The 25,681-nt window shown below is 39.9% G+C and overlaps 3 protein-coding genes across 5 annotated transcripts in view; 1 reads left to right on the forward strand and 2 right to left on the reverse strand.

Moving 5' to 3' along the window:
* Positions 1-11,704, reverse strand: part of pdcd11 (programmed cell death 11) — a 22,611-nt gene extending 10,907 nt beyond the window's left edge. The window contains exons 1-18 of one of the 3 annotated variants that reach the window (XM_086119290.1): positions 11,589-11,704; positions 11,211-11,324; positions 10,869-11,009; positions 8,790-8,951; positions 8,088-8,249; positions 7,890-8,010; positions 7,620-7,795; positions 6,925-7,032; positions 6,491-6,703; positions 6,262-6,386; positions 6,129-6,189; positions 5,254-5,400; positions 4,905-5,156; positions 2,660-2,776; positions 1,540-1,734; positions 1,231-1,401; positions 913-1,126; positions 342-491 (exon numbers count right to left, since the gene is read on the reverse strand). In XM_086119290.1, the coding sequence (XP_085975416.1) occupies positions 342-491; positions 913-1,126; positions 1,231-1,401; positions 1,540-1,734; positions 2,660-2,776; positions 4,905-5,156; positions 5,254-5,400; positions 6,129-6,189; positions 6,262-6,386; positions 6,491-6,703; positions 6,925-7,032; positions 7,620-7,795; positions 7,890-8,010; positions 8,088-8,249; positions 8,790-8,951; positions 10,869-11,009; positions 11,211-11,309 (2,614 nt within the window). In that variant the 5' untranslated portion in view covers positions 11,310-11,324; positions 11,589-11,704. Of the gene's footprint in view, positions 1-341; positions 495-912; positions 1,127-1,230; positions 1,402-1,539; positions 1,735-2,659; positions 2,777-4,904; positions 5,157-5,253; positions 5,401-6,128; positions 6,190-6,261; positions 6,387-6,490; positions 6,704-6,924; positions 7,033-7,619; positions 7,796-7,889; positions 8,011-8,087; positions 8,250-8,789; positions 8,952-10,868; positions 11,010-11,210; positions 11,325-11,588 lie in introns of all 3 variants that reach the window. The other 2 variants (XM_086119288.1, XM_086119289.1) reach the window with 2 other exon arrangements.
* Positions 11,705-11,845: 141 nt separating this feature from the next.
* atp5mk (ATP synthase membrane subunit k) lies at positions 11,846-15,209 on the forward strand. The gene is made up of 4 exons (XM_086120470.1): positions 11,846-11,927; positions 12,377-12,478; positions 12,546-12,636; positions 12,729-15,209. The coding sequence occupies exons 2-3, from the start codon at positions 12,392-12,394 to the stop codon at positions 12,633-12,635; spliced, it is 177 nt and encodes a 58-aa protein (XP_085976596.1). The 5' UTR covers positions 11,846-11,927; positions 12,377-12,391; the 3' UTR covers position 12,636; positions 12,729-15,209.
* taf5 (TAF5 RNA polymerase II, TATA box binding protein (TBP)-associated factor) lies at positions 12,833-20,659 on the reverse strand. Its single transcript, XM_086120469.1, has 11 exons — positions 20,251-20,659; positions 18,957-19,188; positions 18,567-18,882; positions 17,555-17,718; positions 17,307-17,442; positions 17,087-17,207; positions 15,787-15,916; positions 15,490-15,654; positions 14,553-14,730; positions 14,229-14,406; positions 12,833-13,310 (listed from the first exon to the last, which is right to left on the reverse strand). Exons 1-11 carry the CDS (start codon positions 20,657-20,659, stop codon positions 13,096-13,098), a joined length of 2,244 nt encoding a protein of 747 aa, XP_085976595.1. The 3' UTR covers positions 12,833-13,095.
* Positions 20,660-25,681: the final 5,022 nt, after the last annotated feature.

Here is a 25,681-nt window from a genome sequence, read left to right on the forward strand (position 1 = left end):
GCAGGCATTGAAAACAAGCATCATCTTTATTGCAACAGTGATTACATGCAGTCAATAACCTTTTCAAAACCTGAATATTACCAATATTTGTGTTTTGAAAGGCCATGTAAATGCACATGTAAATAAAAGTTTAAAATATTGTGTAATTTTTTTCCCAAGTCACGACTGTGCCCCAATTTTGATTTTCCACCAAAACAAAATCCCATTTTATATCATTATGTTTGAAGCCTGAAATGTGACAAAAGGTCAAAAATTTCAAGTGAGGCTCATACTTTCACATGGCACTCTCAGACGATATCTACCATACAGTGTTAAGACTTGACTTAAGGATAAAAACATACCCATCAAATGGTATTTGTTGGCCCGTATGGTGGCACCAACCAATTCATCTGACTTGAAGGTGGAACCATCACCATCCTTCACTGTGTCCACAGCCAACTTCAGCCTCTGGCCAACAGACAGAGCAGCAAGATGCTGGTAAAGATCCCTGGCTTCTGAGGAACAACACAGAGGTGAGACATTTAACACAGACTTCATATTAAGACTCAAATCAATATAAGTAAACAAAAGCTCACAAAAAAAAAAATCAATTTTGGGAACCTTTATGCTTCGTTTTTGAAATTATATTTTGGCCCTTGATTTACCAGCCTTTCATAACCCCACCCCTATTCTGGCCAACATCCCAGTCCCCCGCCACCCCCACTCCAAGTGAAATCAGAATGAAATACAGAGAATGTGTCTAGTAAAGCGTTTTGCTAAGACAACATCTTTCAAACTGTGTTTTCTGAATTCATTTTCTGATTTGGGTTATGGCCACCAAATACATTGCAGGCTTATTTTCACGCAAGGCTAGACAGTTCACAAGAATTGCGTAACATGGTTATATCACGTACACGAGACAAAACGTCCCACCTTTCAGGGCGATCATTTCAGTCGCAGCTCGTCTTTCTTGCACAGCATGAATAAGTATAGTCTGGGCAGATCCTTCTGGCAAAGTGACTTCAGAAATTTTCAGTGTGACCAGGAATCGCTTCTTCTCTTCATCCAAATTTGTCACCTTAGCAACCACCGTCTGGCCCACGAGGAAGGTGGCTGTTGTATCAGCAATGAACTTATCAGACATGGCCTACAAGTGCGCAGACAGGAAAATACAGCAGTTGGCACAACACAGATGGTCTCAGAGGAGGAAAAAAGGAAAACATTCCCTGCCAATGACGACCCATCACTCACAGACTTTGGTGCAAGACCAACAAGGCCGTATGGGAACTCGACAAAGACGCCATAGGCCATGATGTTCTTGACCCAGCCAAACATCTGCATTCCAACTGTGATCTCTGAGAATTCCTTAGCGGCCACTCCTTCCTCCAGTGACCAGATCACCATTGGCTTCTTGGTGACAGTCTAGGAGAGAAACTTAAGGAAAACAAAAGGCTACTCTTGGCACATTAAAAAAAAGGTCAGAAAAAAAAGCACAATCTTCAACAAATATCAAAGCCTGGCTGAGGTATTACATTTAGTTTCAATAATAAACCAGGATACAATTTTATTCTTATTCTGGAGAAAGCAGACGAGGTTTGAAATGGTGTCTCCCTCCTGCAGGGCCTCCCACAGCAGAGAACAGTTGGACATGAGATCTGAGAGGTGCATGGTGGGTAAGAGGGCAGGAACCCCATTGGGAGTAATGGACACTTCCAGACCACTGACCGACTTCTTTAGCACCTTCGCTTCCAATCTCTACAACATAGGCGGAAAGCAAAACACATGGAGCAGGAAAAAGAGTTGTTACTAGTATCCATTACATTGGATTTAGAAATAAATATTTCTTCCTCTTTAAAATCACTCTATTCTGCATGACAAAGCAGTCAAACAGTTGTAGTTGTTGAAGTACACTTGTGGATATTCTCATTCATCCAGGTCATTTTATTCTCAAAGTCAACGCTGTAGTTGTTGAAGTACTTGTGGATATTCTCATTTAATCAGGTCATTTCAATCTCAGGGTATTGATTCGATCGCAACTGGTTTGCTTCGACTGATGAACAGAGCGCACCTGTTGTGATCGATTCAATGGTGTCGAAATAGCAATAAACTAGTGCTTGAAAAGTGTGTTTAGTGTGATAAACAGCATCCTAAAGCAATTCACCACTGAAAATTCATTGTCCTTCATTCAACTAGGCAACGTGTATGAACATAAATGGTGCAAATATCAATGGCATCTGATTCCATGACCAAAAAAATTAATAAACTACTCAACAAAATATTTTGACAAATAATCTTATGGAAAGATAATAAACAATTTTGGTGCACTACCGTTTGGGATTTTTTTTTTAAACTATTAAAAGTTTTACATAACGTCTGACTTTGAGCAGCAGTTGATTACCGGTACATTTTCCCTCATCGGGGAGGTTGGACATTGCAATCGTTCCACTTTAATTGGAATGTTAAGATATGCTCCTGGCCACAGCTATCTTTGCGTATCAAATTGGCCATCGGAACACAGCTCATTTACACCATATTACATACTGGGTTTCATTTACTATCTAAGTCGAATAAACAAATGGGATGTGTGTGTGTGTGTGTGTGTAAAATTCAGTTCGACCGATCAAATGTCACTTCCATAACAGCTGTTTTAAAGACAAAACATGGAACATATCTTTCCCACCTCACAGCCAAATTGGGCCTTTCCCATTTCTTCTGTGTCGCCCTCTGCTGCAGGCTTAAATGACAGCATCATCTTTTTCTTCTCTGGATCACACTGCAGAACCCTTGCCCTCAACACCTTCAAAAAGGAGACATGAGCATTTTTAAAAAACAATTTAAAACTGTTCCAAGGTATCTTAACATGCTTTCTTCAATAAATTTATAAAAGGATCAATTTACAGAGATATTTGTACATATTTCTAGTAACAGTGAAATTAGCTAATTTTAGAGGCGGATTTGTCTCCTGCTATGAGCCAGCCCTCATTCTGCTGCGGGAACAGTGAGTTCAGTCTTCTTTTTCACCTCGCTTGGTGGCAAGTGTTTGCAACTGCTGGCTACTTAAGTCTACTAGCGAAAACAGAGCTCAGAATATAAAAAACAAGCTAGTGCCCATAGCATAAAGACATACATTTTATCTAATGGACACATGCAGTTCACCCTGAATAATAAACTAACACAGTTGTAACTCTAATCTGTGCTAACACTGCAACTCTGCATTCCTTTTGAATTTATAGGCATGATAGGGCCCAGTAAAAGTGGCACTTTCAATCTGGAACTGAAGCCAGCCAAGGAGATCTTGTCAAGTCAACAGTATTTATAGAGCACTTTCAAACAGCCATCGCTGCATACAAAGTGCTGTACATGGAGCAATTTAACATGCACAATAAACAATAAGACAAATCGGTAATAAAGGCGGTAGAAAGCACCAAACAGTAAAACCAAGAACAAATCTAAGTCATGCTGAGTCGAATGCCAAAGAATACAAGTGAGTTTTGAGGAGGGTTTTGAAGATGGGCAGCGAGGAGGCTTGCCGAATGTTCAGTGGGAGGTCATTCCAGAGAGAGGGACCAGCAACAGAAAAGGCTCGATCCCCTCTGAGCCTCAGTTTGGTTCTTGGTACTTCTAATAAAGTCTGGTCCACAGACCTGAGGCGCCGGGCAGGTGTGTAGGGGCGGATGAGCTCAGAGAGGTAAGGTGGTGCGAGATTATTCAGAGATTTGAAAACAAATAAGAGGATCTTTAAAATAACTCTAAAATGAATGGGGAGCCAGTGAAGGGATGCCAGAGTAGGAGTTATGTACTCCCTCTTACGAGTACCAGTCAAGAGGCGAGCAGCGGCATTCTGGACCAGCTGAAGGCGCTTAATGGAGGACTGGCTGACTCCAAAGTAAAGGGCATTGCAGTAATCGAGCCGGGATGTGACAAAGGCATGAATTACTGTCTCAAAGTGTTCATGTGAGAGGAGAGGTTTTATTTTGGCCAGCTGTCTAAGGTGAAAGAAGCTGGATTTAACAACGGCACCAATTTGCCGATCGAGTTTGAAATCACTGTCCAGTTTAAGGCCCAAGTTTGAGACTGTTGACTTATGATAAGGAGACAGGATGAGAAAGGATGTCATTGGATGAGAAACTAAGTGTGGGGGTGGTTATTAGGTGAATGGCTTAAGTGTACCTCTCTTAAAAATAAAGACATACATACATACATACATACAGTATTTTTCTAAAAATACATAGATTTTAAAAATACTTTTTTGATCCCTTAACATCAGAGAAAGTGTCTTTTCATGATAATTATTTATTTCAGATATTGAGCGCTGCATGCAGGAAAGCCATAAACAGGAAATGGCTCAAAGCTCAAAAGCCAACTGTAAATGAATGGCTAGACATTGTTGTTGAGATATTTATGATGGAAAGAATAACTTTTAATCGAAGGCTTTAAAGGTTGTGTTCTGCAAAAAATAGGAGAAGTGGGTGAATGTTTCTGTGATTAGACCGTCATTCACATAATCTTATTTTCCTTTTTCCCCCAATTTATTTTATTTTATTTGGAGGACTGTATGAGATACCCAAAAGGTGATTGTTCTGTATTTTGAGTGCCTAAATTTTGGAGGCATGTGAAGATAAGATCCTTTTAAAGATGGATTTCATTTGAGATATGTATATATGTTTAAAGGCATAACTGTGGCACATATGTGAGATGTGCACGCATCGTTGGTTTGGAGCCGTGAAAACTAAATAAAAAAATTACCCAAAAATGTTTTCAAAATCATGAGGTGACTTCATTTCACATAGCAGAGACTCTAGAGATCCAACTATTTGTATTAAAAAACTGATTTATCATGTCTCCTTTAATCAAAGGACAAACGATATAATGTACTTGTTTGCTGAAATATAATGGCATAGCAGCCACACATCATAAGAGCTCACCTGACCAACATAGAAGACTTCCTCAGGGTTGACGATTACTTCAGAGCTGAGTTCATTGACTGGCACCAGGCCCTTAACATCATTGTAGAATCGAACGACGCAGCCAACGTTTTTGACACTGACAATGTAACCGTGGGACACTCGTCCAGGACGAGCATCATCATAGCTAAGGAATAATGGCAGGGAGCTTTCGATGAGGGCCTTCTTTCGGGTCAAATACAGCTTTTTGTTGTCTACATCCACTGAGAGCACCTGAGGACATGAAGAGCAAAATAAAACTCAAGACAACTTGTGATGACAAGATGACACATCCGATTAACAGGTTTCCTGATGTCAAGAATGGACTGACCCGACATTTGACTTTCATGCCCTTTGGATACTTCTTCTCAGGGTTCTTTAAGACGATGCCTGATAGGTGGGTAGAAGGCACCAGCCCTCGAATGTGGCTCGACAAGTGCACCACCATGCCATGATTCAGCAGGACAGACACTATCCCCTTTACGGGAGAGACATGTAAGACTTGGTTACTAGACAAAGCAACAGGATATCAAATTTAAGTAACAGCAAACAGGACATCACTTATTTCAAAATGACTTTCAAGAATGTTCCATTATCACCACTTCCATATAAGTACAATTTTTCAACCTGTACATACTTTTTAAATGCAATCGTATAACTGGCATGTCAATTGTTACATTTTGTAGATAACTGCCAGTACAAGGTGTTGTGAAGGGGACTAATACAGTAGAGGGGACAACTTAGGGACATGGTTTAGATCAGTGCTTTTCAAAAAGTGTCGAGTGTGCGGATACATGATTGGTGGGGCACTTCAACACCAAGATGCCAAAATACACTTGAAAATCATAAACCCCAACACCACGTTGAAAACTTCAAGTACGTAATCGTCATGTGATGTAATGTAGTATGTGCTGTTTATCAGCCCATGTAATGCACTTTATTTTCAAATAGTTTGGGGTCGAATGTTTTTATTTAATGTACAAAAGTGATTTATAAAACCAATAGAAAATAAAGTAATAAATATTAGTTTATTTTTGATTTTTTTTTTATTCGAAAAATGATCCAATCCATGACTTAAAATCATGATAGGTTCGGAATCCTGAGGTTTCCCCCCCCATTGCACCCCTCCTCAACACTACTATGTATAGTAGTTTACCATCTGCTAACAGTAGATACTTTATATTTCATCCAAGTCTCAGCACATACCTCTACAATCTGACCAGCCTGAAGATCAGAGTATCGAAAGAAGGTTTTTTCAATCATAGTCCTGAAAATCAAGTGAAATCAGTTGGACGCTGACTGACAAAGGAGGCATGATGCAAAGAAAGATTTCACATACTTGCGTAGAGTAGCAAAATGAATTTGGTCAATGGGGCTGAAATCAATTATCCTGCAAGTGTGCTTGGGTAAGGCGAGTAATTTGTTCTCATTAGCTGGCTCATTAAGCTCCTTCAGGTTATTCCTCTGTCAGAAAGAAAAACAATGTGTCAGGCAAATTCAGGTGAGGTTTTTTTTTTAACTCCAATAATTAGTGTATACAGTATGAATATTTCATTATTGCTACTCACATGTACAAAAGCGAGAGTTTTGTCAGGCAGTTCCAATACAGCTCCAGACATGACATGCATAGAGGCCATCTTGCAGTCCTTCACCACCTCACCGACTCGGTCACCGCTTGCAGGAATGGTATTCATTCGAGTTTCAGGTTGGACTATGTGGTCACGCAAGCTTAGTCCGACCAAGCGAGTGGATGGCTCCACATACAGCACACGGGCCAGCATCTACACGATTGATGCAAAAATACACAACGCAAAAGGTACGAAAATGAAGACATACAAATGTCTAACCTGAATTGAACATCTAAACCTAGCCGGGCAAAACATGGAGATGTTGCCACTAGCGGAGACAACAGTGGAAATTTCTTCTAAAAGTAAAAATTGCATTGTCGTAAAAGGGCATAGAATTTGTATGTATTGTTCTCACAAGAAGGACCCTTCCTTACATTGCTTCCCTTATTGTAATGAACAGCCATCTCTTGCTCCATGTGAAGTATGTCCACCTGACCACGGAAGGAGGACAGGAAGTCCATGAGCAGTCCGTTTCTGGTCACCTGCAATACAGGCTTCATTGATTTCAGCACTGTCAAGAGTTCATTTGGCATCATACATGGTCATGTATACAAACAGTTCGGTGTAGTGAAACTTGAACAGATTTTAAGGTTATAATTTTTTTGAAGTTTTAACTTCAGTGTTGCTTGATGGGAGCCTCCATGCCGAGAGGTGTGTTTCGTTCACTCGTGAGGATGTCATCCTGTGCTGAAGAGCTATGCACATCGTAATGAGTTTATCCTTGTGTACCTGGGTCAGAGTGGTCTCTGTGGCGGTATCCTCCGTGGTTACAGACTGCGGCACCTCTCGGTTTGGATTGCTCCCACATAATGTTCTTGCCTGAGCTTCAGTGCCTTGCCGTGTCTCCATACTTTCACTAAATATGCGTCGTGTGAATCTGTGTACATGTGGGTGGGTGTGTTCTTATGTGTGTATATCTGTTTACATATCGAGATGGGTTTACTTTCAATTGACTTTTTTTATTTCTGCAAAGCATTTTGTGTTGCATTTTTAATAGATGAAAAGTGCTCTCCAAATAAAATGTGGTGTGAGAATGTTGACACCACAGATTATCCAAAACTCTCCCTACCTTTCTGACTGTTGCTTTAACAAGAAGTCCCGGAAGAAGGTTAGTCAAGGTCCATCCTTGTTTGGATTCAGCAAGAGCTCGGCCAACAGGCAAGGATTTGGCGCAGAGTCGCAATACACGCCCATCGTTCTTCACTTCTTTTATTTGACAAGTCAAATACTGGCCCACTTTCAGCTCTGGGAAAGAAGGAAAAACTATTGTCACATCGGTGACTTTGAAAAGGAATTGCAAGAGAAAGGGAGAGGATAAAACAATCCCTATTTACAATACCATTGTTACTGTTCTGTTTATCTTTGACAGCTTTCTTTGGCAGGAAGGCTTTGGTTCCATTGACACCAATGTCAACTATGCAGCCATGATCTTCAAGGCTCTCAACACATCCACTCAACACCTGAGAAAACAAACAGTGACAACTGTTGAGTTGTGACAAAGGGATTCTGGGGTAAGAGTTTCTGACTTCTGACTTGCCATGTCAGCTTTCAGAGCACTTGATGTGAGCGCGCTGTTGACAAGCTTTGGATTGACTGAGAGTTGGATGCTCATTGTGCCTCCTCTGGTGGTGTCCAACTTTGCAACCACACATCTCAACATCATGCCAGTATAGAAGAGGTGTGACAAAGCACAAATGTCCTGCCAGAAAAAAAAAACAAGACAGTTCTGTTACTTGAATCCACAGAACAAATACTCAAAGGGTGTTCATGATTTTTTTTCTTTTGTCTGACAAGTCAACATGCACACAATACTCAATGATTCCAAACCAGGAGTGTGCGTACACCTTAGCCCATGGCAGGGGGTATGTGGAAACATCTAATAATTGATTTGCTGCTTGGCCTAAATCACAACAACTGCATGTCAGCTGATATTCTCATCAAAGCTCGGATGACCGATGAAATGAAAGTCAAACTGCTTGTTTTCATTTAATTTACAAAAGATTTATTTTTAATGTCACGTATTTGTTTTTACTTTTAATTTGAGTTAAAAAAAAAAAGAAGACAAGGCCTAGGAATGTTCTCATTCAGGGGGAAAAAAAATCTATTTCATAATCAGTTACGTTCTGCTTTTAGAAAATCATCAACATGTACATATGAGTGAGGGGGTTCGGAAATGACAAAAAGGCTCAGTTACAGAAGGCAAAAAGGGTTCAGAACCACTGAAATACAGTTTACCTACCTCATCAGTTGAATCCAGTTGCTCAGTGAGTAGCTTTGTGTATGAGTCGCAGATGTTTCTAATGCTGAGGAATCCTTGTAGACCACAAGGTAGACCAACAGTCACCTCAAAGTCTGAAACATCTTTCACACAACCCAGCATCAGCATGCCTTCCTTTACATCCTGTGAAGAAATAACACAATACTGTATATATATATATATTTTTTAAACCTAACGGTGACATTTTGCAGTTATCATAAGGGGTGAAACAGTCTGCCCAAAATAATTGTAAATACCTTAATTTTGTGTTTGCGGTTTGGGCCACATTCAATGCAGGGAAAGAACAAAATGAAAAACGAACCGGTTATGTTTTGTCTGACCAGATTTAAATGGCTGAATTTAACAAAACCTTTTTTCCCCCTAAAGAAAAGTGCAACACAAAGAGTTTGTCTTCTTTCAAGGAAAGACAGTATACAGAGGATACAGTGATACCTCTACTTACGAAATTAATTGGTTCTGCAAGAAATTTTCTGAACTAGAAAATTTTATAAGTAGAGACGCATTTTCCATGTAAATGCCTTAATGCGTTCCAAGCCCCCCCCCAAAAAAAAACAGACATAAATGTTTTCTAAAAGTATAAAAATGCATCAAAATATGTAACAAATACATGTTACAATTAGATTATTACACAATAAATGAGAGTTGTGCATTGATGGGAGCCTCCATGCCGAGAGGTGTGTTTCGTTCACTCGTGAGGATGTCATCCTGTGCTGAAGAGCTATGCACATCGTAATGAGTTTATCCTTGTGTACCTGGGTCAGAGTGGTCTCTGTGGCGGTATCCTCCGTGGTTACAGACTGCGGCACCTCTCGGTTTGGATTGCTCCCACATAATGTTCTTGCCTGAGCTTCAGTGCCTTGCCGTGTCTCCATACTTTCACTAAATATGCGCCGTGTGAATCTGTGTACATGTGGGTGGGTGTGTTCTTATGTGTGTATATCTGTTTACATATCGAGATGGGTTTACTTTCAATTGACTTTTTTTATTTCTGCAAAGCATTTTGTGTTGCATTTGTAAAAAACAAAGAATAAAGAACAAAAATGATGGTCATTTAACTTCATACTCCTCGTTTTTTGCCCTCTTTAGTTCATGTTCTCTCTCAGAAGTTGTTTTTGCCTGGTGTTTTGTCAAGAACTGATCCAAGGACGTTTGCTTTTGTTGGCTTTTAGCAATCCTTCGAAAATGTCCAAGGCAAATCTCAGCATAGAGAGCGATCGCTCGATTGGTGAACACTTTTTCTAGGTGATTCACATTTACGTAAAACTAGCGGAATGCCACATGTCCCAAGGGACAAATGACGAAGACGCTGCATAGACACACATCTATCTATTCATCTATCTACAGACAGACATACGGTAAAGGTCCCTCTCAGCCAATGGGATGCCAGGATGGTGCTTTGTGATAGCCAATGGCAGAGCAGCTAGAAGTATGTTGCACTCAGGAAACTCTGAGCTGCGACGAGGAACCCCATACTGTAGTTTTACCCTTCGTATCTTGAAATTTCTTTCATAACAAGGGGCAATATTTTCCTGCTAAGGCGTTTCGTAACTTGAAAATTTCATATGAAGAGATTTCGTAAGTAGAGGTACCACTGAACATAAGTGTAACAGTAACTTTTTGAACAGTATTAATTTTTGCTCCTTGTGAAGAACTAGAAACTGCTTTTTAAATGTCACAACCAATTGGACTGAGCTGAACTATATTTCTTAAAAGTATAGGTGTGTAGCTACAGCATGAGGCGGTTACATTTCTTGGTCCTTTTATAATATGTGTCATGTGGAAAACTTTTATAGTCGCTCCATTGTATTGAATAATCACCCCTGAATTTGGTCAGTATCATTTTTACGGATAGTTTTCAGAAATAGTGGCAAGATTTCACGGGCCACATAAATGACTTGGAGGTCTGCATCTGGGATGTGGACCCATCAGTTTGACACCGGAGCTATATTATCTAATTCTTCAGAATTCCTTATCCTTTTCTTTTAGGAATGTATATTGTCCTGTTGTAATGTGTGTGACTTTCCTTAATTGTGTTTTTACCTTACTATGTAGTATTTCCACACACTCTGCATCCGCATTTAGAGTCAGGCCATCTCCTTTCGCCCCAGCAGTCTTTTGCTTCTTGAATTTCTTATCTTTGATACCCCCCATCCATTGCTCAAATTCTTCTTTTTCATTAGACTGCAGCAAAGAAACAAATTACTTAGAGCAAGGGAAAACGAAACAAGCAGCTTGAAAAGTGAAAAGTGAGGAATTGGAAAGAAAGCAAGCATAGCAAGGGGAACAATTTCAAAGGCATGTAAACTCAAGTGGCGATTATAGCGAGGATGTAGTCTTTTGTATGACATGCCAGCTCTGAAATAAAAGGGAGATCAACGATACCTCGAACAGGTTGTCCACTTCAACCTGTAAGTCTATTTTATTTCCATGAGCCTTCTTAAGTGCCCCACCTCGGGGGAAGTCTTCCTCAGTTGATGCCATGTCTTTTTCGGTTTTCTACGAAACAAAATAATGCTCACATCATGAAACTTGCAACGCCGAGTTGACTTGATAATCAGTCTTACGAAACACTACAACGGGTTTATGAAACTGAAGTAATCACATTTAAAACACATTTCTATGTGGTTTAATGTATTCCATATCACTACTATCCAGCGTGACACATCAGACACTGCGTCCTAGGGTATGGTCAACACGTGGAAAATACGAAAGATATTACATTCAACATTATACGTAATATATAGTACAAAACAATGTTACATGTGAATTTAAAGGCGATGAGACCTGTAGTCCAGCGAAGTTTGCTCACAGTAAATGGCCGTTTGTAGATTCAAAAACTCACATGTTCAGCACGCCATAACAATGACCCGGAAAAAGAACTCGGTTGGTCAGTCCATAGCCTGACAAATCACAAACAAGTGTGAATTATTGACATTTCATTTGGCCATTCAGTGATCGTATTTATGATACGTCTATTACGTCATGGCCGTAGACCAATAGTGACAAAGAATTTATCAACACTAAGTAGGCGGGACTTCCTTTAAATTCTAGCTTGGAGGCCTCTGTTGAAGGGCACAGTCCGCACGGAATCTCCTCAAGGTAAGATTTTCACAATTACAGCTTGTGCTTGTTTACCTTGCATTGGTAACTGCAACAGTGTCATTCTAAATGCGTACGTTTCCATCCCACGTTTGGCTTGCATAATTCAACATGGACAAAGTGTTTGGAGCCGTAATATATTCTTTAGCTAATGATAATGCTATATAAACGGCTCACGGTTAGCTTCGTGTGCTCACAAGGGAGATTGGCCAACCTGTCAATGTCAGACTGGATGAGCCGCGGTTGCAATCCTTCACCCACAGGAAAGTATAGCATTAGAATAGGCGTAAAACAAACTGCGAAAACTTGCAGTACTGCAATGCCTGTTTCTGTACCTCACAAGTTCTACTGTGTAATTTACTCACTAATCACACGCTGCTCGTGTCTGAGTAAGTGTCACATTCATGAATGATAGAATTTATTGATCTTTCCTCTTCACTGTGATATAGGTTCACTTATCCATCATGGGAGGTCATGACGCAGGATCCCAGCACCAATTCACTGGGTTTGCCAAATACTTCAACGCATACACCATGGTTGGCAGGAGAAATGTAAGTCAACAGTAACTAGACTCACAATTTAATCTATTCATTTAATGAATTACTACTTCCTTTGTAGTGCGTTTTGGCCACGTATGCTAGCCTAGCAGCAATTGGTCTCTTTTTTAAATTGAAGCCCAAGAAACAAGCCGCGGTCACGGAGAAATAACGTAAGTACACGATTTGACCAATCATCTTAAATATACTGTACATCGACATACTTTTGCATCAATGAACCGTGATGTGCGTGTCTCTTTTACAGACATACAAATGATTTTTGCCTGCTGGGTGTGGAGAAGGCAGCTGGATGTGCTTGTAAGATCATAACGTGTTTGTTTTCCCTATGTTAACAATAAAGACCATTAATGCCCAAAACATAAAAACACTTTTATTTACATGTTTATCGATTAAAAAAAACACTATAATACAAGAGTGGCAGCCACATGTTGAGCTGTACTTGTAATTAATTCTAACATGGTTTTCGGTTACAATGGCACCGTATTAGCACAACGTATTTAGGTCCTACATGACGGTCACGTTTAAAAATTGATGAAGAATAAATTTCCTATTCATCATTAGATCTTTTCACACTGTCCAAAGCTATTTCAAGCTCAATTCAGTAAAAGGTCTTATGGGTTGTAGCCACCTGCTGCCAAGAGCAGATTTCTGCGGGTGAAGTGAAGGTGTAGGACAGGTGAGGATTTAGTTGTGTAGCAGCCAAGCAGAAGCTCCTGTGAATTATCCTGTAAATGAATGTGTCCTGTGGTTGCAGTGAAGTCGTCCGTCTCCAAATCATCAAATGCTTTCATGGCATCCCACAAGCGAACCGTGTTATCCATAGAGCCTGGGAGACACAAGACACTTGAATAGCTAGGTGTATTTCAAGAAATACACCACACGTATAAATGTATAGTATAGAAACATTCTTCATCCCTAAACAAGGAGTTGAACCCTAAACCACATTTATTTTTCAAATTTACGATAACCATTTCTCAATGGGAAACTTGCACTGCGCTGTATATTTGTCAAACATGCAGGCATGCAAGGAGAGATGTCAGAGTGAAAGTGATGCAAAAACAGTGCTGCACCTCTTGACCTAGAATGGGGTTGGTGCCTTCCTCAAGGGCACCTCGACAGCAGTTAGGAAGCAGACAGATATCTCTTCTAACAACTAGTTGCCAATTTTTTTTATTTATTTATTTACATATTGTGCATAGAGTGACTCAAACCGTTACTCTCCAGTCCTTACAGATGAGCTTTTGCCAAACCATTTGTAGATCCAACTCTTCATTACACTACACAAGAGCTCCAGCAGTTAATCGAATTTTTTTTTTATAATCGATTAATCATTTAGAGACCTTGATTGATTTAAAATTGCCCAAAGCCTCAGAAATTCAGCCTGTGAACAGGATACATTGTCACATTTCTGTTGTCCTCCAAGAAAGCAAATTGATTATCTAATGAAACATTTGCAAACAGCAATTAAAATTGTTCCTGTTTTCCGATTTGTTACGGACCAAACCAGGAACCGAATCATGTGTGTTTTCTACATTGTCAATTTCAAACAATGTTCTGTTTTTGAATGAAGCAATGGAAAAAATGTGATTGAACCAATAATTGGCAAAATAATGTACAGATTATTACAATAATCATTAGTTGCAGACTGACACAACACAAAATCAGAATGAACATACTTTTGTATTGGCTGGATGGAGCATTCTATAGCAGTCTTGTACATACACAACTACAGTGAATTACGCACCAGAGGCAAGAATTTCACCATCCCTGCTGAACTTGAGAGAGTAGACGGTGTCTGTATGGCCTTTGAACTCTCCAATCATGAGTCCGTGACCAATGTCCCAAAGAAGAACTCTACCGTCAGTGGCCCCCGAAGCCAAAAACTTCCCGTTGGGAGAGAATGACAGAGCATGGATTGGACCCTAGAAGATGCAGTACAAAGATGTTTGACTTCCCTTTGGCACCTCATTGTTGCTGTGAACAACATCAATTTACTGTATGGACCTCAATGTGTAAGAAGATACATCAGGTACATGTTCAAAAAATTAAGAATGTTAAAAATGTTTACCTTGTGACCTGTGAAGATGCGAACACAGTTCCCATTCAGGACATCCCACAGGCGGATTGTGCGATCAGATGAACCCGTGGCCACATAATTAGAGTTGGGGTGGAAGCGGGTGCAAGTGATGTCCGCCAGGTGACCAGCAAACATCCGCAGAGGCTGATAGTGATCTGTAACCCATAGACTGTAGGAGGCAGATAGTAGATACAGACAGAGAAATGGTTTATTCATCTCATGGGCACCATGTGTTTGGCAATGTTCTGCACGATTGACAAAGGGTGCATTTCTTTCTCCTTTTTTTTTTTTTTATATCATGTTTGTTTCAAATAAAGTTTGTTAGTCATGTTTGTGAAATACCTGCCAGGGTTGTAAGAAAAGTCACTACATATTGCGACCCAATCGCTAAATTGGCAAAAGCGGTTCACTCTGTTGGCAGCAATGTTGTGGGTGAAAACTGTTCTTTAAACAAATGAAGCCACTAAAATAAATACAAATTTTAATAAATCTGATCAATTCAAATTCTCAATAGAATTGATAAATCACCCTGTTCTAATTCTACTGTGTACTGCCCTGTTAGTAGGTGTATGGAATGTGATTTTTGATGACGCAAGATGGAAATATCATTATGCCTTGTCCCAAAATTAAATGTATCTTTTAAATCTGCTCATATGGTAAGCAGTTATTACAGTTTTCTCAATGTTTTATCAAATAATAGTGTACCGGTATATGGATCAAACTTAAGCTTTTGATCCTTATACACTATAATACCTCTGAGGATATGGAAGACATGGTGTAAAATCACTGGGGTACAGTATGTAACACTGTCGACAGAGTTGGGTATTTTAGGTACCTAAAATGTGGATCTTTGCACCTGCTACTTCAAAGTTTCACACAAACAGGTTGCTCTTCAAAATTAGTGAGGCAAGAAAATCTCGAATCTTACCGGGCAACTCTGTCATGTCCCCCGGAGACAAAATAGTAGCCATGAGGGGAAAACTGGGTGTCCCACACAGGGTAGTTGTGACCTTTGTAGCCCACCAGACAGGTGAAGGTTTGAAGACTCCACAGCCTCACCGTGCCATCTTCAGAGCTCGACAGCAGGTAGTTCCTAAACGTGCACGTCAGTCGTCACTACATTGATATTATGCTGCTCATCTGTTCCGTGCTGAAGCAGATCATTCAGGAGAGCATGTGATCCATGCAGCAAAAGCAGGTGGAGAACCATTGTTTTTTTTGTTACCTGTCCGGGCTGAAGCTGATTCCATAAACAGGACCGCTGTGCCCGTACAGGAGCTTGGACTCACTCGCTGTCTTTTCATCCATGATCCTCTCCAGCACATCGTCTGACTCTTTATCAATCAGGTTTAAGTCTTAAACAAGAGAAACAACATCAAGTTAGCCCCATTGGACAAAGTGTTGCTTGATGATGACAATTCTTGTTTCAGAGGTTCACCAAAAAAAAAAATTCCGAACAGCGCACATCATTGAAAATGGCAGGAAATCCTCCTATTCTATGAATAAAACTTTTTTAAAGCTGTCTAATGTAATCTCATTTAATGTATTTGTTGGGAGGTAACATTGTTCCACATGTATCTAATACTCGATAATTAGTGGCACTTACAATGTTAAAACTGTTTGCAATTTATTTTTGCTACAGAGGATTTATTATTAAATGTTGTTCTCTTGGACCAGGAAGACTATGGATATGTAAGGAATGTTCTCATCCTATTAGTTTTTCACTCAACATTTGACAAGGGACAGATGCTTTATGCCAGTGGTCGGCAACGAGGGACCCACGGACCAATTTGCAATTATATCTGGCCCATCAGATGACAATGAAAAGTAACTGATATTATGGATGTCACATTATTCACGCTTCACGGAATTAAAAGTGCCTCAACATTGTGGTCTCGATTATTTTATTTATTGTTACTTGGCTCTTTTTATATTTGTGTTGCCTTTATTAGGAGTGTTCCTATGTTTCTAATTTAACGTGAATTTTTAGAGTAAAGGAATAGGCAGTACCACGTTTCTGATGTTATAAAAGAAAAATATGTGACACAGTTTCAAATTAGTGAACATATCATTTCTCAATGCACAGTTGGGTTATAATGTGAGCACAGCATGATTATTGCTGCAGCAATAATATACTTTTGGATTTATATGAATGTAAACATTGGATTGATGGGGAATAAGTGCGTAACCTATATTTGAAGGTGTCTTTTATTTATTTATTTACAAAAAATGCACAGACAATGTACCGTGACGATTCCTGCAATATCGTGAGTGTTTCCACAATATCGCAATCATTACCATGTCGTAATCAAACCAAGCCAAGCCATGAGCTTCCAATATTGCTACATGCCTACTGATAATAATAAGATTATTTTAGTCGGAAAAAACTCGGTTTGCTTCATGAAAATGTAATTTCAGCCAGTAATAAAAATTGGTGTGAACAAATTTGGCCAAGGGCCAAACTTATTTGCTGACCCCAAATTTATGCCTTGGTGGAGACAACTGCGATTGTTGACTCACTATACCTGCTGCTGATTTGACTTTGCGTAGCTTTTTGGGAGTGACACTCCACACTCTGACTGAGGAGTCGGCGAAGCCTCCTGCAATTAAACTGGAGTCGTCTGTGAAGTCCACAGCAGTTAAGCCCTGCAGGAAAATGTTTTTAAGAAATCAGGATACAAACAATTGAGTTTACAGTCACCCAACCTGAACCCCAATTGAAAAGTGAGTAGTAGGGGTTCAGACCTGGTATGCATTAAGAAAAGAGTAGAAGCAAATAGAAGGGAGATTATCTCGTCCCAGTCGGATCCTTTTGGTGGCCTCTTTCATGTACATGATCTTGTCCAGTTTGTCCGAGTCCTTCAGTTCTGGAAGAGGTATTCTGAGACAGCACATTTTTCAGGAAGTTTATGAAACTTGCATGAAGGTCCAAAATTGGTTCAATAAAGCAAATGTGTCTATGCTTGAAAGTACAGATAAATCTAAATCTATACCTTGCTTGTGACGGTGCATTGGGATCCTGCTTCTTGCTCTTGGAGCCCGTGCTGTCCTTTTTTGGTTTCTTCTTCTTGGGTTTACCCTCCTCGTTCTCCGCTTCCTCGTCCTCGTCATCAAGTGGCAGTTCAATTTCCGGTTCTTTAAGCAAGCCGTAATAAACCTAGGGGGAGGTTGACCAAAGAGGCAGTTGTGAGCTGGTAGACTGTTTCAACAGCTCTGCTAATTTTGTCATTACTTTGCACCTCTCCACCATGTTTTGTCATTTTATGTTCATTGTGCATCATGCAAATCCATCTTGGACAATTTTCAGCATTATTGGCCATAACAGTCTTTGGCGGAGTGTATCAGTTCGTTACTTGTCGTATTGCGCTTTCACCAACAACATGTTTACAAAAGCTCAGTTTTTACTGAGCGTGGAGAAAAACGCAACTTGTCTCCGATGTTATAAACCGCAAGGAGCTACATCTGCATGAAGCTTCGCCAAAGGCCCGAAACCTCCCATCAACCCCAAGTGCCCCCTCAACACGGAGCTGAATGCCTCTCGGAGGAGCAGAGCTGCTACTAAGATTATGTAAAGCAAAGCGAGAGAGAGAGTCAGACAAAATGGGACAAAATAATTGAACCAGTCCTTCTGTATGTGTGTTACTTCAGCTGCTGCAAAACAATAGTTGTTTGTTTACTTACGACCTCAGTTTGAAGAAAAGGCCCTGATTGCGCAATTACAATTTCAGTGTCCTGGCCATCGACATTTGTGGTCCAGGCACTTTCATAGTGGTTCTTAGAGACTTCAAGTTAGCTACATTTTCTCACCTACTTACAGCTAACAAAACAACACGTGCAACAAAAGCAAATAAAAGCCTGCGCCTCCTGTATGCTATTATTTATTTATTATTTAGATTTGAATTTTAAAAAAGACTACTTATTCGGCTATTCATGATTGTATAATTATTAAGAATACACCAAATAATAATAATAATGTATTTGATATTTTATGTACACCATGCCAACCTTTGCGTTATTGGCCTCTCTCTTGCCCTCTCCAGCTAGACTACCAGACATGGCATCAATCTGGCTCTTGCTGCGTGGCATGCCATCAAAGATGTCAATATAGAGGTGCTCCTGGATGATATTCCAGATTTGGTTGTTCTGGCGCTCTTGCAGGTGCCTCTTGAGCAACTGGTACGAGTCCCGGGAGATGCGCAGAACAAACTTGCTGGTGCGAAAGTCGAGCAGAGTCTCGTTGCCTCTCATGTGCTCCTTCTTTGTCAAACCCGACAACACTTGAAGGTCTTCTCTGTAATAACACTCTTGATCCCCGCTAAACCTGAGATGGAGTGGCATCATTTTAGTGAAATGGCAAAGCAAGCAGAGGAAGACAATCTTGTCAAGAAAACATACTTTTCAAAGAACGCCTTGGCCACATTCTCATGGTTGTTGTACACTAGTTCCAGGTACATGTGAACAAACAGTGGGTAGAAAACCTGGGACAGTTCTGCTCGATGACAGTCCAAAACAGTTTCTATAAACTTTTTCAAACCGCTGTAATAAACCTCATAGAGGGCTGGGTCTCCCTGCTGGCTGTAAGCAGACAAGACCACACTCACATCCGGCTGGTCCTCTGCGGGTGGAGCTGAAACACAAGATCGCATTTCGATATTAGCATAAAATGTTGAATATTTCTATTGACAGTCAATGACAGTGTAGTAGTACATTTTACTGACTTCAGTCCCCTTTCAGTAACCCCTTCGCTTGAAGTCAGCTGGGATAGGCTCCAGCTTTCCCCAACACTTAACAGAGCTAACGATGTAGAAAATGTATTTCTGCCGACTCATGGAATAAATAAGGTAACGAAAATATTAGACCCAGCTCTAAAGGTGAGACACTGAGTAGTTCTACACCACTGACTGAGCATTATCAACTTTAAAAAGGCACAATATTAGATAAGAGATGAAGCTATTGTATTTTATGCCAATGTAACATGCAGGTATAACTGAACTACCGGTACTTGTGTGAGTGTATGCAGAATAATACAGCACAAGTGGGGGAACTGGAAGATAATGTTGGGGTCTTAAAGGACAGAGAGGACAGAGACATTTGTATTGTTTCAAAATCAAAGTTGACTTTTTTAAACCGGTGAATATTCCAATAGTGAATACTCGTATTGAAAAAAGTGGTACCAAACATTCTAATTATTTCAAATTAATACTGTGTATAATGTATTTTAGTGCGTCTATTTTATCAGACATAAACATTGAAGTATAATACACCCGATACTGTTCATCGTATTACAAATTAATTGATTGTTTGTGGTTGTTAACAATATATATAAGAAGAGGACATTGAAAAATAATATCATATTAAATCGCAGTCACATTTTTTTTGGGTGGGGGTGTCCGCAATTAGATTACTTTTCAAAATCGTTTCGCCTTAATTTTTGGCAATTTCACGCACCGCTGATGGGGTTTACAAAGAAAAAATATATAATCACTATAGAGCACACGTCAAATGAATGGAACACAATATCCTCCGTGTCGGGAAAAAAAAATTATGCACAGTAACAAAAATAGGGGCGGGTGGGGTTATCAATTCCAACAATTTTAAGTTTGAGAAATTTTTAAATTACATCACACATGCATGCGTGTAGTTGAATGAAAATAAAGAAATTCTCCATGCGCAAAGTTTTAAACCGTACCTTTGACTGGCGCCTGAGCTGCTGAGGAGGACGTCACTCGGCTCAGAAGAGAGTTGGCATCCAGATCTCCTCCTTCCACAGTCCCCAGCGTACCTCCAGAACCTGAGGATGCATCAGCACCTTTCAAATCGAACAAATCCTGGGGTAATCCAGCTTCACGGCGCAAAATGTCGACAGACTCGGACAGTTGGTTCTTTTTAAGGAATTGCAGAATTGCCAGCAACGTTTGCTTCTCCTCCAAAGCTCCCGTTGCGGGTTTGGTACTTCCAACCGAACCAACGGGCCCGGGGGACGCAGAAAGTACACTTCCGTCATTCGCATTGTTGTTTACGACGGCATCAACGGGTGGTTCTGTTTTAATGTCCTTTATTTCAACAGCCTCGGCCATACCGCCTTGTACGGCCGCCATTTTCGAAATGAAGTGCGCATGCGCAATCGCACAAAAAAGTTAAACCTTGTGGTTCGACATGCTACCGTATGATTGGCTATCTACGAGTTACGTCATTACGAGATGCCCTCGTCGTGCCACATGCTCCAATGTACCAGTATACCAACACATTTTGGAAAGTTGTATCCAGATTTATCATTGGACATATCGACTCTGACTTTATGCTATACTGGAAAAATGTGCTATTTGGGTTCTACAACAATAAGGAAAAAAACACTAAACAAACCTTCATTATAAATTTAATACTCATTCTCGCTAAGTTCCATATCCACAAATCCAGATGGAATCATTCAAAACCTCTTTTCTTAATTTTTGAAGCAGAAACAAAGCAGTACCTGAGCTCTATTATGGATTCCAAAAACAAAAAAGCTGTTAAGACTCTGGCTATATGCTCCTTATTTGAAATTTTTGTCTAAAAATCCCCAGGCTTCCTTTTTTTTTTCTTCTTCTTCTTTTTTGTTTAAACATTTGTAATTTATATGTATTGGTAGCACATTTGTTTTGTTCTCTGTTTGCTGCGAATTGTATTCTGACTTGTTCAATAAAGATTTAAAAAAAAACATGCTACAATGTAATACAACGTAAAAGAAACAATCCTGTAAAGTGAATTTAGCGGTTTTTTTACTTACGTTAATTATGTTTTCTGATAACTGCTGAAAAATTAATCGGGTATTGCCGCCGCGTCCAATTCGGCGCACAATGGGCTGAAATATGTCCCACAAGAAACTGAATCTGAATCATTTAAACTTGAATTTGAATCACTAAACCTGAAAGTTGCACTAGTAATTGTGACTATAAAGTCCATTGGGAGACTGTAAAAACCAACTTATTTTATGTGAGATTTGATACTTCACTACAACCTTAAAATGAAAAAAAAAAAAGCAAAAGCATAGCTCAACTATCTTCTGCAGTGCAACAAAATCTGACCAATATGTGAAATCTGGGTGTATGGGTTGCACAGTACACTGTGACTAAATGGCTCGCCAAAGGTTTAGGTAGGCCTTTGGCATTATTTTGCTTCGAGCCCCCTAAATGATCTGGAACGACCCCGGAGACAATTTTGATACGATATTTTATATGTAAACATGAGCAAAGCCTAAACATGTGATATTGTTATTTTTGGTAGTTCTTACATTTAAAGTTTCATAGAGGTGCTTTGTCTCCTGCTATCCAAGCCAGAAAGAAGTGATTAATTCAAAAGTTGGTAATGCATACAGTAAATCTCCCTCCATCACAGGGACTATGCCACCCCAACAACTGATATTCCTTAAAATAGAAATGCCGTATTTAAATACAGCCCAGGCGTAGAATGCCCAATTTAAATACACCCTAGGCATGGTATTATAGCATTTAGAGCAGTTAATATTTATTTAAGGTATTTAAACACACTTTTAAAGAAATACAAATGTGTTTTAAATATATACTGAGAAAGAGAGCAACATCAGGTGGAATTCTACGGTCAGACGTTTAGGTGTGCTAAGCTCCCCGCAAGGCAAGATGAATTAGACAATTTTGTACATTTTAATACAATTTTATTCCAACATTAATGAAGAGAAGCGTAACACTTTTTGGTCATGGGCATTCATTCAGCTCGTCAGAAACATCTTGGCTTCAATGATGTAATGGCTCTTCCCATTTCAATGTAAACAGAGGACAGTGGTGCTGTCTCTGGCCACCCTAAACATTTGCTAGCAAAAAAGCTAACTCCTACCTACCAACAGTGAGCTACAATTAAATTCAGTATCAATGGGATGATAATAGAGTGGTGGTAAGGTACTACGTGGTAGATGGTTAGAAATGTTCCACACAAGCCAGGTTGAAGCCAGTTAGTGACTACTTACACCATGATGGTATTGTCTGTACATCATTGGAAGTCAGCATATTCATCTATGCAAATCGGGTGCTCAGAGCCTGGTCAGGGAGAGGTGGGTGGATGTTGTGATACAGTACTATTTTTTTATGTTACTTTTCAAGAAAGTACTGTAAGTTAATGCACTTCATTGGTTAAAAACACATTTCACACATTAAAAAAAATCTTTAATTTTGGGGGAGCTGGGATTCAATTTAGGAGTGCTTGAGCACCCCCAAAATGAGTTAATAATCATATCCACGTCCTAAATTGGTGAAAAAACAAATCTTCACAAATTACAGGCCTGTTTCACTGCTACCTCAAGTCTATCAGATTGTAGAAAAACGTTTCAATAACAGTTTAGATAATTTCGTCACCACTCATGCAAATTGTTTCTCCAATCCAAAATCGTAAAATTTGCTGACTTGTCGAATTTAAAACTGTGCAATTGATTGATAAAGCTAGACAATATATTATTTGGAACTGAATTATTATAGTCAACTTCAATGTCATGAAATGTTGCATGTACGAGCGTGGTTTCCCCCCCCCCCCCCCCCCTCTCCATCCCTTGTTTCTTTCTGACTTTCGGGTTGAGTGAACGCTGGCGCGTTTTGGCTGCCGCTGCTCAACCCGTATTGTTTTGTGTTTTTTGTTATTGTAAAGTGTCCTTGGGTGTCTTGAAAGGCGCTTATAAATAAAATCTATTATTATTATTATTATTATTATTTGAATGGGGGGGGCTATAATTTCAGGGATATTTTAAATTTAAAGACAAAATACTCAAGAACAACTACCAAAAAATTTTGTGTTTCTGTGTGTGGGGTGAAAATATGCAACAGAGAAACTTCAACAGACTGAAGCACATCGAGTTACCCTGTGTGCGAAACGCGCTGTATAAATAAAGCTACCTTGCCTTTCTCATTTACTTCACATGGTCATAACACTGGGTGCGCTATATTTATTAGCTTGGACTAAGTTTTGCCTCACTATGTGTGCACATTTTATGGCAAGTACCTATTCATACCAGGTGGGGGCAGTTTAATCACACATCACCCGTGCCCCAACCACCACCCAAGCAAGGCCCAGCACAATGACCTTTACAAAGGTGACAAACGTTACAGCAAAGGAAAACAAAGCAAATGCTGTCATCCACTTGGAAATCGATCAGCATTTCCCAGGTGAGAATAAGCCTATAGTCATCACATGCTTATTCATAAAACAAATTGTTTTCCAACGGCCCTTATGATATAGCTATTAGCAACATTATGTTCTTTTTCTTGTACCCTTTACCTCTCAAAATGCGTCTCCTCATTTACGTTTTTTAGAGGGCAGTATTTCATTTTATTTTCAATTTAATGCAAATGTGTTTGATGACAAGCCTCAAAGTGTATTGACAGGCACTTCAGATCCTCTTATGGATTTTTTATATTTGTACGCCGATCCAAGGTTATTACAGACCTGCCTTCTTGAAGTTGCACTATTTTGCGTTTAAACTACATGCTGTGGAACAAAAGAGGGGGTTTCTGCACAAGCAGCAGAGTGTTGTATAATATTGCAGGGGGTTTCTCAGTGTGCAGGAGAGATGGGGACTTGCTGTGGGAGACACGTTAACCTCAGCAATTCAGGGCGTGGTCAGAGCTGCATATAATGCACTGAAGACAGAAAAGTTTGAATGTGAACCCAAAAAAAGTGCAGGTTTTTCATTGCACTATATCACATCCTTTTCCACCATTGTTGTGCTGAGCTACTTGGTTTTTTTTCACCAAACAAAAATAAAGAGATAAAATAAAACACTGTCGTGCAATCCACAGCACCACTTTTCAAAGGGCTATTACATATTTTTTATTTGTTTATACATGAAATTAAGACTGCAACTCTGTGTTCTGAATTGTCAGAATGTAATTATGTGTATATGACATGAACATTGAAAATTGATTGAGCAGTCTTATTCCATTTTATGTAAAACTGCTCACGTGATCTCATGAAAATCATGAAACGGGTGAGGGAGGAGGTGAGAGGCACATGTTCACTCTTCCCCTCCCATCACACCTAACTGGTGACTTCACTGCATGTGCCTATTCTTTCTTTCTCTATCAGGAGGCAGCAGGGTGTGGCTTCATCCAATACAGGCGGCTTTGTCCACCAAACATCGAATACTGCCACTTCTTCCTCCTTGTAATTCATCCCAATCTATGTAATCTAATGTTGACATTCTGTAGAATTCACTCTTCTAAATTTGCATTCTGTGTGGTGCACTATCATGCCTCATTTGCTCAAATTAATAATGTCATCCATGAAATAGCTGTGAGCGTCGATAACGAAAATATGTAGTAAATCAAAGTTGACACTTTGATATCTCATATATCCCCCGGACTGTGTATTGTGAAATTTTATTGCTAATACTAGCTGTGCAGAACAATGTGTGAGGATGCAGACATACTTGTGGGGGTTCAGAGTGGGGTGTGGCAGGTCTACAGTGTCTTCATTTCGGTTCCATTTTGCAGTCATGAGAGGTGGTGCCGCATGCATCTGCCGCATGATGGCTACGTAAAAGCAATTCACCATTTACATGCAATCATTTTAGATTTTCATGTATCTTCTATGTGTGTGTGTGTGTGTGTTGTTATTGACATTGCCATTAAATTGTCTGGAGGATTTCCCACTGCTCACCTTGTTCATCGCCATCCTAGATTTCTTCCACATAACCTACATGAGGACAATCAATCTAGGATTCTTCACAGCTCATTATGTTTGCTTGGTGTCAACGTTTTCACAGCAGCAGAGCCTGGCACTCTGGCCAGAGAAACTCAACTGTCATGTATACAAGCAAATTTCTGCCTTGCAGTAGTTTGTGCCTTTCGGAAAATGCTCTCTGGCTGCAGGTTTTTGAGCCATAAACGTTCAGACAGAGCAGCAGAAGTCCCCTGTGGTGATGCAGATGTAAATAATTCATAAGGTGTGACTCTCAGAAGAGGTAGAAATTGCTCAAGTAGAAGAGAGGAGTGGAAGGAGTTGTGGGGAGAGGCTGCATAGTAGGCGAGAGTCAGGAGAAAGGCGGGGCGTGGCAACAATGCCATGCATGGTGAGCTACCCTCATCAGCAGACGGAATGATGAATAATAGCGGTAACACCAA

This window comes from Hippocampus guttulatus, chromosome 9, assembly GCF_054856545.1.
Source record: "Hippocampus guttulatus isolate MCC_2025c chromosome 9, RoL_Hgut_1.0, whole genome shotgun sequence".
NCBI lineage: Eukaryota > Metazoa > Chordata > Actinopteri > Syngnathiformes > Syngnathidae > Hippocampus > Hippocampus guttulatus.

Bases quoted from the DNA above. Each gene is read 5' to 3' on its own strand.
- atp5mk (XM_086120470.1), top strand. From the start codon at position 12,392: ATGGGAGGTCATGACGCAGGATCCCAGCACCAATTCACTGGGTTTGCC. The intron at 12,479-12,545 runs GTAAGTCAACAG...CTTCCTTTGTAG, and splicing joins CCATGGTTGGCAGGAGAAAT to TGCGTTTTGGCCACGTATGC.
- taf5 (XM_086120469.1), bottom strand. From the start codon at position 20,659: ATGGCGGCCGTACAAGGCGGTATGGCCGAGGCTGTTGAAATAAAGGAC. The intron at 15,917-17,086 runs GTATAGTGAGTC...CTCTTGTTTAAG, and splicing joins CAAAGTCAAATCAGCAGCAG to ACTTAAACCTGATTGATAAA. The intron at 15,655-15,786 runs GTAACAAAAAAA...GTGCACGTTTAG, and splicing joins ATCAGCTTCAGCCCGGACAG to GAACTACCTGCTGTCGAGCT.